Genomic DNA, 11,784 nt, shown 5'->3' on the forward strand with positions numbered 1-11,784 from the left:
CCGCCAGCCGCGGGGACAGCCCTGGGGACAGCCGCCGYGGGATGCGTTAGCCGCCGGATCGCACGGGAATATTTCTGCTGGGAAAAGGAGAGCGGCAGCCTCCTCCCGCGGCCGGCGAGCGGCAGGAAAAGCGGATTTAAAGAGCATCTTCGCCCCTTTGTTGGATGAGAAGGACGGGGAAGGAGCGGCAGGATGAGCACTAGCAGTGAGTACGGCGTCCTCTCGCCTTGGCTGTGGGAATGGGGCTGATACCGCACCGAGCTGGCTGGGAGGAATTGGAAAGAAAATGTCATAACAGCGCTGACAAGCCTGTGGGATGGAATTTTGGGTTATTTTCCTGCCTGTCTTTTGCTCGCCTGCTTTCTGACAGCGTCTGGCTCGGCTGGCCTATGTTTGATGTGGGCTGAGCCGTGGCGCTTATCTCCACGGAGTACTTTTCTTGGCTTGGATTTCTGGGGTTTGGAGGGCAGAGCATCGACTGAAATGTCGATACGCAACATGGTGAGAGGCAGCCAGGAGCGCTCTGACAGGCACAGCCTCACTTGCTGCTGCCTCTGCCTGCGAAGAAATGGATGTGAGGGGAGGAGGAGAAGGGTGAGGACAGACCCAGAAACCTGAGCAAAGCACAGGTGCAATCCTGGAAAAAAAAACCCCAGCCTCCTGCAGCTGGGGATGTGGGTGTTCCTATTGTGCGTGTGAGACGGGGACAGRGGCACTCATGCGCTGTGGATGAATTTCTAAAGAAGCAGAGCTGGGAAATGTGCTGCATAAGATGAGAACTGGCACCTGGCGCTAGGCTGCTCACTTTGGATTCTGTGCCCTTGTAGGAAAGTCTGGGAAGATTGATCAGGGCTGAGCAAGTCACGATCAATTTCCTTTTTGCGGCTGATGTGCTGTGTGACAGCTGTGCCCACCTCGCTGGCACGGCTTTGATCCCTCCCTTTAAAATCAGCGAAACCTTAACCAAAGGAGTTGGTGTTGGTGGCCACCTGAGGGGCTTCCTCCTGGTAAAACCTCTCCAGGGAAGCCCCCCTGCCCCTCTGGTGGGTGCTGGAGCTGTGTGAGGAGCGGAGCCCTCCCCCAGGCAGAAAACAGCAGAGCAGCAACTTCTCCATTGCACTGAGGTTTCTCAATCCCAGGGCTTGGGGTGGTTCCCGAGCAAAAYACCGTGAAAAATGCCTTGGCAYGCTGCGAGGCGACAGAACAGGTGATTCCAGCTCCGTTGGGCTGTGTCAGAGGCGAGCAAACTTTSCAGGTGCCCTCTGCCCAAGCCACACCTGGGACAGGAGCAGCCCCTGTCCCGGGGGAGCGGRGCTGGCGCTGCCTAGGTAGGAAACAATAGGGACTGATTCTTTCCGAGCCTGCAGGATGCCTGATAACAAAAGGGTCCTCCCTCCTCTCCTCTGGGTGAGCAGCTCAGCTCTGGTGCAGAGCACTGGTGGGATCAGTGGCCATGGTGGTCAGGTGGGACTGCTAAGCTTCCTCTAAGCCAATTCTGACAAATGCCTGTTGGTTCCTTTTGGGATCCTTTCCCAGCTCTTAATAGCTGGCTTGGCTGCTGCCGGAGATAAGGGCTGTTTATGGCACCGGGGTGCTCTCACTATCTGATCGTGCTGCAAAAACTCCTTCAGCCGGGGCCTCCCACACGCAGCGAGGTGCCAGGGAGCTGAGCCACGCTGCTGCCCACCGTTCTGCTGTGAATCACACGGGGAGCCCACCGGGCACAGCCCGAGTCCCTGGGGAGCTGCTCCCCTATCTGYCACCATCCTGCTCGGTGGCCTTGGGCACCTCACCCCGCCGTGCCTCAGCTCCTGGGGCTGCCAGGGCGCTTGCCGAGCCTTTTTGGGGGTTTGTGGTCCTTGCCTAAATTGCCATGAGCCCACTGTAAGCGGCCACGTGGTGTAGTGAAGGTTTGGCAGCTCTGTGACATCTCCGGGTCACTGGCTGTGCTGGGGGTTGGTCACTCATGGGTCACTCCAGGTCCTTCTGGGACCACACCAGGGGTGTGCAAATGCTGTAGGGTGGTGGGGTCTGTCCTGCTGGGCTCCCGTGGTTTTCCTAATGCTCAGAGTGCTCCGAGCAGTGTTTACCGTGCCCAAATGCTGCTCCACTCCTGTTCCCAGCAATGATCCTCTCCCAGCTGGCTCTGTGAGCCAGGCAGGGCTGCGGGGCCATCTCTGCCGTCAGCATGTTCTGGGACYGGCGTGAGCACTGCCAAGAGCTGCCTCTCCCATGGCTGCTGCCTCGCCCAGCTCTGGCCATTCCTCCCTCAAATCCTTCTGCCCACAAGACCCAAAAACACCAATCCTGGGAGCCTTGTGCCAGTGCCATCTCCATTTCACCCCGCTGATGCCACCTGGCACTGATCTACCATAGTTTTTTTACCTCTCTGCTGGTGGAGCTCGGTGCCACTTGTCAGAGGCTTCCCAGCCCTTCCAGCATGGCCAGCTCTGCTGATTTGAGGTTTTGGCTGGTTTTCCCCCAGTCCCTGGAGTGTCTGAGGGTCTGGATGTGTGGGATCCACCAAGGGCACAACGAGGCACAGGAAGAGAAGGATGGATGATGGAGCCGGATTGTGCACGGATTTTTGGTACCCAGGTGTACCTGTGCCTGCAGGGCTGAAATTTCAGGGCTGGCAAACCAGTGAGGAGCGCAGCTGGGGATGAAATGCCACCATCTGATCTGTGAATTCCCACCGCTGCTTCCCGTTGCRCTGGGTGCATTTTGCTAACACCTCTCCTGCCTGAAGCTGATGTGAGGCAGGGAACCTGTGGCTGTGAGCCACGGCTGGCCCCAGTCCACGCTGGGCAGCAGATCTGGGAGGCTCCAGGAGCTCTGGGCAGGATTTGTTGGGTTTATCTCTGCAGATGTCCCCTTGCTGAGGGGACAGCGGGTTGTTTTTCCCCCTGGGTTTGGAGGTTTTGTGTCACCGTCACTCCCATGATGAATGCAAAGCCATATGGAAATTTTGTGTCTAAGGTGAGGAGATAAACCCYTTTGATGTCAGCCATAAACCCCTATCCTGAGGCTGCAGAGCAGCTCAGGTGGCCCTGAGGGTGGAAAGGGGGAGAAGAAGGCCTCTCCTCCTGCAATTCCAGGTGTGCAGTGAGGGTTTGGAGGGCACAGTGTTGGTGTTTACACTCATTATGATATCGCTGCCTCTCACTAATTGGTGACAAATGGATTCCTGCCATRGTGAACAGGTCTGTGGTGCTGCTTGGTGTCTCCATGAGAGCTGGAGCWTGTAGGACAAACCCTTGGCCCAGAGAACATCCCATAAAATCAGTCTCTGGAATCTCCTGTTCCTGCAGCCAGCATCTCCCCGGGAATCCATGAGGGGAATTTGACATGCCCGATGCTGTGTTCGTGCTGAAAGGGTTGGAGCTGTCTCTGCCCCAAGGATCCCAGCCTCTGGAATGAGTGGGAAGAATCCCTTCTGCCACTTTGGCAGGAGCCAGCACATTTGGATGCTGCAGGTCCATGGAGTGCTGTATCTGAGTCACCCCCAAGTGCGAGATTTRCACATCATCCCTTTTGGCCCAGCTCTTTCGGGGTGGGAGAGSGGCTGCTGCCAGTCTAGGGACTGGTTTTGCCAGGAGAAAGGTGCCCCTGGTTGTTCTGGGCCTGAGAGAAGAGCCTGTTCAGCTCCTGGGGAGGTGAAACCCTGTTGAGCTGCTGGGTTGAGCCAGGCCTGGCACTGGGGGATTGGGGCCAGTTCCCACACCAGGGATCTTCCAGCATGCACACTGAAATAGGACATCAGAATCTGTGGCAAGTTAATTCAGGGTGGGCTGAGCCATTTCTCCCCATCCTCGGAGCAGCTGAGAGCCCGTTGGAGCTCCCCAAGAAGGTTTGGTATGCCAAGYGGAAAGTTTCATCCCAATCCCTGCCACCTCTCAGATTCCTCCTGCTCTGAGAAAGGCAGGGAAGGAGCTGGGAGGAAAAGCTGGACAGCGAAGCATTTGGGGCGGGAGGCTTCCTGACAGATCCTGAGGAATGCAGCATGTTTGCCTGGTTATTTTTGTCCTGCCTGCATCATGCTCCCTCTTAGATCGTGATCCTCTAAGCGTAATTACCCCGTAATCTCCCGGCACATGCGGTTACAAGGTGTTTACCAGCAAACTCCATTAAGCACCCGTGTAATTACAGAGGAATGGCAGGGTGCTGCACATCCCTGGGAGCTGCAGCTCGGCTCCTYGGGTGGAGGAGGACACCTGGACCCTCAGGTGTCCCCACCCTGCAGGGCAGGACCTGCTGGAGAGCATAGCGAGTCCTTTCCTGCGTTCAGGAGTGCAGGGAGCCGGGAGGGATCAGCCTGTCCAGGTCATAAAGAGGGTGTTTTCCAAAATTCAGGCACCCAGGGGAACTCCCAGACTCCCTGCCTGCATTTTGGTCCTCTCAATGCCCTGACTCTGATAAACAACCAGACACAAATCACTCCCTGTTCTCCTGGCCAGCCTAGCAGAGGCACAATTACCCATTGCATTCACTTTGCTGCCAGAAAATTCCAATCCCAGGCAGCCTCTGTGTGTCCCCAGGCTGGTGGATGGGCTTTGTCCTCCATCCAGGCTCCATCCAGGCTCTTTCCAGCCCTCTCTCCTGGCAGCTGGCCCTTGGAAGAGCAGGAGCCATGGAAAGTGGCCCTGCAGACCCAAGGAGAGCGTGCAGTAAGGTCAATTGAAGCAATTTAATTCTTACAAGGGCCTACCGTGCTCTCCTAAAATAAATAGCACATTTCCAAACCATGAGTGGTGATCAGTTTAGGTTGGTGATGTCAGCAGGAGGTGCTGCCTTTTCTGGGGAGAAGGGAAGGCAAACCCACCCAGCCCTGTCCCCATGGGGCCATCACGGTTGGAACATCTCGTTTTTAGCTCTTAAATTCATCAGTGCTGAGTTGTGGGTGCTGCAGCACCTCCAGAAAGCATCTGGGGTGGGGTGGTCATGGCAAGAGCACTGGGGAGGGATGAGGGAGGAATTTTCAGGATGGAAGGAAAAGCTCAGACCCAGGGGTTTGGGGTGTGGGCAAGGCTGGCAGGGCACTGGGAGCCTGGAGCAGGGAAGGGGCTGTGCCAAGTCCTCCTTGCCCAGCACCTCTGAGCTCAGTGGGCTCAGCGCATCCCTGAGGGAGCAGGAAAGCTGGAATGCACCTCCCCACAGCCCCCATGGCTTTCCAGGGAGGGCTGAATGGGGATTTCAGAGCCAGAGGTGATCTCTCATGGCTGCACAGAGCCCGTGTGTGTGCTGGTGGCTCAGTGTTTGATGGGCCCCGGGTTCTCGGTGCATTTTTCAGCTCAGGTGCAGTTTTCTGGCTGCTTTCTCAGTATCAGCCGTAAGCCCTGGCCTGGGAATTGATGAGCTTTCTCCACTGCCTGGGGCGGAGAGCRGAAAGAAAAAGGAGCTGCTGCTGTGGTTTCCTTACCCAGCGCGTCTGACCTTCCTTTCTTCTTCCCCTTGCTGGCCTGGCAAGGTCTGCAGAGCCCCAAGGATCATCTGTTTTTCTGTTCATGGACGTTTTACTCYGCTTCCATTTTGAATCAGCTCCTTTCTGAGTCCTGGGAAAGGCTCAGAGCTGGGAAGGCCCTCGTGGGGAGGTTTCTCTGAGGAACCAGCAGCGTCACAGGGAGMAGGTGCCTGAGGTTTGAAGCCATCCCGATGGCTTCGGGTTTTTCTTGGCAACAAGTGGCACRTTTTGGAGAGCTGTGGGGCTGSAAAGGCTTTRCTGCTGCAATGCCAGCCTCARAAAYCMTCCCTSAGCYCARCCTGAGCCTGCTGCWGTCTGAGTTTSAGGGTCTGACCTGTCCTCAGAGCCMGGAGTTACGTGACTGYTTCCCAGAGATGCAGCCAGGCTTGCAGGATCACACAAACCAAATGTGGAGCAGGGCTCGGTGTGAGCTCCCGAATCCACGTGCCAGCGCTGTGGAACAGCTCCTCTCAAACACCTCACTCAGAGAGGCACCTTGCAAGGCCCTGCCTGTCCCTCCAGTGTCCCAGCCGTGTCCCCAGCCCTGGAGATCACACAGTCACAGGGGCTGCAAGGGACCTTCAAGGTCTTGTCCCATGGGCAGGGACACCTTCYATGGACCTGGGTGCTCCAAGCCCYRTCCAGCCTGGCCTTGGACACTTCCAGGGATTGCTCTTGCTGGAGAATGGGAGCTATTTTGGAATTCTCTTGGGGACTGGGTGGGTCASTGCCCAGCTCAGAGGCCGGGACATGTGGTGGGGCTCTCCCGGTGCCAGCTGCTCCCAGCCTGGGTTCTCAGAGCAGGCAGGGAGGGTYCCAGGGTGCCTGTGCTTCACCCCCTTGCCATAGAACTTACAGCTTTGGAGAGGAGGAGGGAACAAAGCTGGGAGTGAAACCCATTCCTGAGCACAGCAGGGGCTGTGGCCCATCCGTACCCCCTCCCAAAGAAGGGGGCTCCGTGCCCTGGCCATGAAGCAGGGCTGGATCAAGGCTTGTCTGGCAGCTTGAGGAGTAAAGTCCCCTTTGGCTGCACTGGGCAGGGCTGGGGCAGAGAGTGGCTCTCAGGCTGGTGTGGCTGCAAGGTCTGCACCACACTGGATGCCCATGGTGAGCACAGGACCAAACAGATCCCTGGGCTGGCAGGAAGGATCGACAGCAGCTCCCCATGGTCACTGTGTGAACCAGAGATCCACGGTCAGGTGCTGAGTTCAGCAATATGGGAAGGTTCTCCTTGGAGCCAAACCCAAAGAAATAGGGGCTGGGGGTGGGCAGAGGTCCCAGAGTGCCTCCAGGATGGTGCCGACCCCACAGCCCAAATGCAGCCCGTGTGGGGTCACGGCAGCCGGGTGTGGTTGTGCAGCTCCGCATTTTCCCTCTCTCTGCTCCTCSGGCAGCAGCCCCGGGCTGGGATGGAGCTGAGGCTTCCCCGGCTCTCTCTGCACCCGGAGCACGGCCGGTCCTTCCCTACGCTGTGCCGGGTGTCCCGGGTGTCCCTCCCTCCATCCCCATCCCCCGCGGGCACCTCCCGCACCAGCTCCGGCTGCTCGGAGGATGGAGAAGGTGGAGCGAGGTAAGATGAGCTCGCTCCCAGCTCCTGTCCATAACCGGCTGAGCGGGAGGGGACCGAGCCCGGGCTCCCCGTCCGAGCAGCGCTGCGGGTGACACGGAGCGTGTCGCGACACCAGCGGCACCAGCTGCCAGCAGCCTGATCCCGCCGCGGGGTCACAGTGCCCGCACCTCGCTGACAATGACAGCGGGGGTCACAGTGCCCGCACCTCGCTGACAATGACAGCCGGGGTCACAGTGCCCGCACCTCGCTGACAATGACAGCCGGCACCATGGCCAGGAGGGGCACAGCCTGTTTTTGGCTCCTGCCGGGCTGTGCTGGGGTGCAGGTGGCACGGGTGGGGTGTCTGTAGGGTGTGTGCCAGGTTTGTGGCCAGGTTTTGGGACAGAAGGGGATGGCAGCTATTCCACAGGGAATAACCAGCTTGAGGAGGGAAAAGAGGGGCTTGTGGAGTTGACTGTGGGTCAGGAAAATCTGGGTCCTGTCTGTCCAGTTTTGCTGGCATTTCCCCCACATTTTGACCACGAACCAAGCGGCAGAGCAGCTTCCAGGTGCGTGGGTACACAGGGACAACCACAACCCACTCTCAGCAAGGAGGATTCCTTCATCTGCTGGCAGCTGCCAAGGCACGAAGCTGGATGATCCCAGCTTGGAGCCTTTTATCAGGGAGCAAAACCACGCGTTCATCCACCCCCAGATGCGACTGGAGAGAACTTGCACTGGTGTCCCACCATCTGCTGCCCCACCGCGAGAGGAGTGGGCTGGATCTGATCCTTCCCCTCTGGAGAAGGAGGTGCCGTGGATGAGCTGGCCAGGGAGAGCTGAGACATTGAGTGTGGATGTTCTCCCCTCCCCTGCTTTTGAAAARAAARAAAAAAAAAAATGAAAGTCACTGCCTGCACGGTGAGTTATGTGGTGATGACTCCTTCTGATGGGCTACATATAAAATCCCCTKCCTCCCTGAGGATGCTCCCCGTTGAAAGCTTTTATGGCATCTTAAAAATAGCCACAGAGGGGGAGAGAATGAGAAGATGGATAGGTAGGTGGATCCCTAATAAGGAGAGAAGAGGAAACAGCTCGAAGAGGGAATGGAAAGACTTTGGTGAGCGGCATGTGAGTGATTGCTGAGGGAGGGGGTGGTGTGGCCATACCGAGCCGCTGAGCTGCGTGCCCAGCGGGAGCAGGAAACCCTATAAAAAGCCTGCCTGGGAGATATGTGCCTCGCACGTGCTGGGGAGGGCCATGGGGTGAGCAGCAGCTCGGGCTGTGGCCCCTGCAGGCGCTCGCTGCATTCTACAAGTCGCCGTTAAAAATAATCCGCGGCTCTCGGCCGGGCSCAGCTGCTGCTCCTGCGTGATTCCCAAACTGCTCCCGCCTCATCCCTGCTCCTTCCCTGCCTCCAGCCTCGGGCTGAGCGCCTCGCCTGCGAGCTGAAGTGGATGCTGGATTTCCCCGAGGTGGTTTTCCCACCTGGCTGCGCTCCGGGAAAGGTGCCGGGAGCTGCCTGTGCCCCGGCTTTGTGCTGCCTGACAGTTTGTAATGCCAGGGGTGACATCTGGGGGTGGTGGGAAGGGGCTGGGGCTCAGTGGGGGCTCAGCTCCYSAGAGCAGCATTCCCRGAGCTGCTGGCAGGRGTGCCCTGCCGTGGGACAGTYCTGCTCTGCCGTGTGGCACTGCCAGCCCAGAGTCACCCAGAGCCGGGGAGTGGCTCCGGGCACTCGCTGTGCTCGTGGCAGCTCTCCCCATCGCTCAGGGGAGATTACCCACAGTGTCTCCAAGAAATGCTAATTGCTTTGGCTTCCCTYGGTACAGCAGAGCCACTGGGCACAAAGGGCTCTTAGTCAGCGGAGAGATCTGCCAGATCCTTCCTCTGGGTCCCCCGGAGAGCTGGGGCAGCCTGCTGTGACCGCTGCTCATCCCCACATCCCTGGGTCCCATCGTGTCCCCAGGCTGGCCCTGACCTGCAATCCCAATATCCAGCGCTGTGAACGCACTTTGGGATGTGAAACCCCCCAAACTCAGCCCCTGGCAGGCACAGCGTGGAGTCAGATGCAGAAAGAGTGGCTGGAGGGATAACAAGAGTTTCCCATCCTGGGAGTGAGGATGGAGCTCGTGCTGTGCCCATCAGAGGCACCCTCCCCACACCTCTGGGGTGCTGCTGCCCACCCCAGTTCTGGCCAGAAAAGCCCCATGAAAGTGGCTGTGTTTGGTGCAGGCAGCTGGGAAACATTCCTTGGCTTTGGCCCTGCTTGAACTGCAGGGAAAAAATGCTGCTAACAAGGCTCCTCGGTCACACCCGCCAGCCTGTCACATCCAGGCCATCTCCCTCTTGCTTTCTTGTCTTTTTTATGATATTTTTTCCTCGCTCAGCTAGACAGGAGCCCAGGGAAGCAGAGGCTGGTGGGTTAGTCCTGCCCAGCTCCAGGAATAGTGAGGCTGGAGAGACCCTGGCTGGTTCTGAGCCAGCAGAATCGTCCTGGCTGGGGAATGGATGGAGATGTCCATCACCATCCCCACCTGGACTGCTGCRTCCTGCCGTGGGATYGARCACASRAAAAGCTGGGAGAGCTGRGATTGTTCAGYCTGGAGAGGAAAAGCTTCGGGGTGACCTCACTGTGGYCTTGCASTGCCTGAAGGAACCTGCAAGAAATGTGGAGAGARGCTCTTTASAAGGGATGGAGTGCCAGGATACAGGGAATGGCTTCAAACTGACAGAGGGCAGGGTTAGMTGGGATACTGGGCAGGAATTGTTCCCTGTGAGGGTGATGAGACCCTGGCAYAGGGTGCCYAGAGMAGCTGTGGCTGCCCCTGGATCCCTGGSAGTGTCCAARGCCAGGCTGGACAGRRCTTGRAGCASCCTGRGAYRGTGGAAGAGATGATTGAAAAGAGATGATCTTTAAKGTCCCATCCAACCCCAGCCMTTCCATGATTCTMTYCTGGTTCCTGCTCCCTGGGCTGGGAGCACCCTGGGGTGTCCAGAGCAAGGACTGGCCAGGAGGCGACACCTGCAGCTGGCCCAGCCCTCTCTGCCTGCCTGGCCGGTCAGGTGGCCGGAGGGTCCAGTTTGGGACACAGCCCTGTTGCCTGGCAGGCAGGTTTTTGGCTCACTTCACCAAAAGCACAACAAAGCACATGTTCATTTTTCCCCCGCTGAAAGGGGACTTGTTCCCTGCAAAGTGCCAGCTCTGCCGGGCCCATTGATTGCCTGTTAATTGTCGCTAATGAGGAGCTGGGCGAAGTGGCTTGCAGAGGCTGCTGGGGACAGCCTGTCGCTTCGGCTCGGGGGGGACATCTCAGCGGGGAAGGGAGCCGTGACCTCGGCGTGGGTGAGCCGAGCTGCATGAATGGGTTTGTTAACGAGGAATGCTCCGATTGCTGCGCCCGCCGCACGGGAGGGCAGCGCTGCGCCCCGACTCGGCGGCCGCCGGGGTTAAAAGGATCGCTGCTGCTTTCCTGTGCACACAGATGGGTTTATATCCACGTGGAGAGCCGGGGAGATGGGATGGAGGGGGCTAAACCCACCCTGGCCGGGAGGGAGGACCCCATCTCTGGTGCCAGGCTTTGGCCATCGCATCCAGCTCGCCGGTCCGAGGCTTTTTTTTTTTTCCCCAGCCCCGAAGAAAGGCACCAAAGGCTTTTAGCAGGAGCCAGCCGTGTCTGCCTGCCTGCAGCTCCCCGCGCCGCCAGCTCCCCCCGCTTTTGAACTCGGCATTCTGGGCATCCGCGGGAGCCAAGGAGAGCACGAGTGCGGCCAGGAGGAGGAGGGAGGGGATCAGTCCGTGCCGAGCCCCTCGAGTGCCCAGGGGAGTTCGATGTGAGGTGTGCCTAGTCCTGCCCTGTCCCCACCATCCCCAGCCTGCTTTGGCCCTGCCCTGCCCTGCCTGGCACCTCTTGCTGGGCAGCCCCACATCCCCTGGCTGAGGGGGATATTTGAGCCCTTTTGGGGCTCACACTGATGAAGAGGTGTGTTTTTATTTCTGGAGACTCCTCTCCCACCGCAGCAGCTTCCTGGGTGCTCATCCCCTGCTCCAGCAGCTCCTGTGGCATCCGTGCCACTCACCTCACTCACCCCCTTTTATCTCCTCTTTGCTAAAATGGCTGAGCTGTTTCACCACTGCTTTTCCTGGGAGTTTTCTCAGTTTTCTCCCATTCCTGCCAGGTTTCCGTGTAGCTGTGACCTCCTCCTGCCCCGTGGGTACCATCTCTTGTCCTCACAGCTGGTGGGTGCGGCACCAGCCCAGCTCCTGCCTGCAGGAGGCTGTGTCTGTGTTTCCCGGGGATCTTCCTTCTGGGATCTGTTATTTCATTAGATAAACAGCCAAGTGGGATGTTCTCTTCCATTCCAGCTGAGAGRGGTTGGAGTTGCTGTTTTCTGACCCAAACCCTGATGTCTGGTTTTGAATTTGAAGCGGGAAGGAGAAGCAAGAGTGGGGCTGTGGATGCTGCTCATGTTCTTGCAGTACAAGGGCTGATGTCCAGGGGTTGGGGGTTGTAGCTCTGCCTCCTCCTCCTCCTCCTCCTCCTCCTCTGGCCCTGCTTTGGGGTTCTGGTGAGCCCCAAACCATCCAATGAAGTGGTTTGTACTTGGTCTTCACAGATTCCAGACTCCAGCCATGGCTGTGGATTTGGAGCTGGCTGTTTTTGGTATTCTGAGCCATGAAATACCTTTTGGGGGGCTCAGGCTCCACTTGGCAAGCAGCAGGACAAAGAGCTGGCACAGCTGGGCTGAGAAACGCACCCGGACCCCGAAACTGGGG

At 58.3% G+C, this 11,784-nt stretch overlaps 1 protein-coding gene across 6 annotated transcripts in view; it reads left to right on the plus strand.

Moving 5' to 3' along the window:
- Positions 1 to 6: 6 nt before the first annotated feature.
- Positions 7 to 11,784, plus strand: part of ABLIM3 (actin binding LIM protein family member 3) — a 45,170-nt gene continuing 33,392 nt past the window's right edge. For all 6 annotated transcript variants that reach the window (XM_057382962.1, XM_057382957.1, XM_057382960.1 and 3 more), the window contains exon 1: positions 7 to 205. In XM_057382962.1, the coding sequence (XP_057238945.1) occupies positions 193 to 205 (13 nt within the window). In that variant the 5' untranslated portion in view covers positions 7 to 192. The remainder of the gene's footprint in view (positions 206 to 11,784) is intronic.

This window comes from Malurus melanocephalus, unplaced genomic scaffold, assembly GCF_030028575.1.
Source record: "Malurus melanocephalus ecotype Western Australia unplaced genomic scaffold, MMel_1.1 scaffold_594, whole genome shotgun sequence".
NCBI lineage: Eukaryota > Metazoa > Chordata > Aves > Passeriformes > Maluridae > Malurus > Malurus melanocephalus.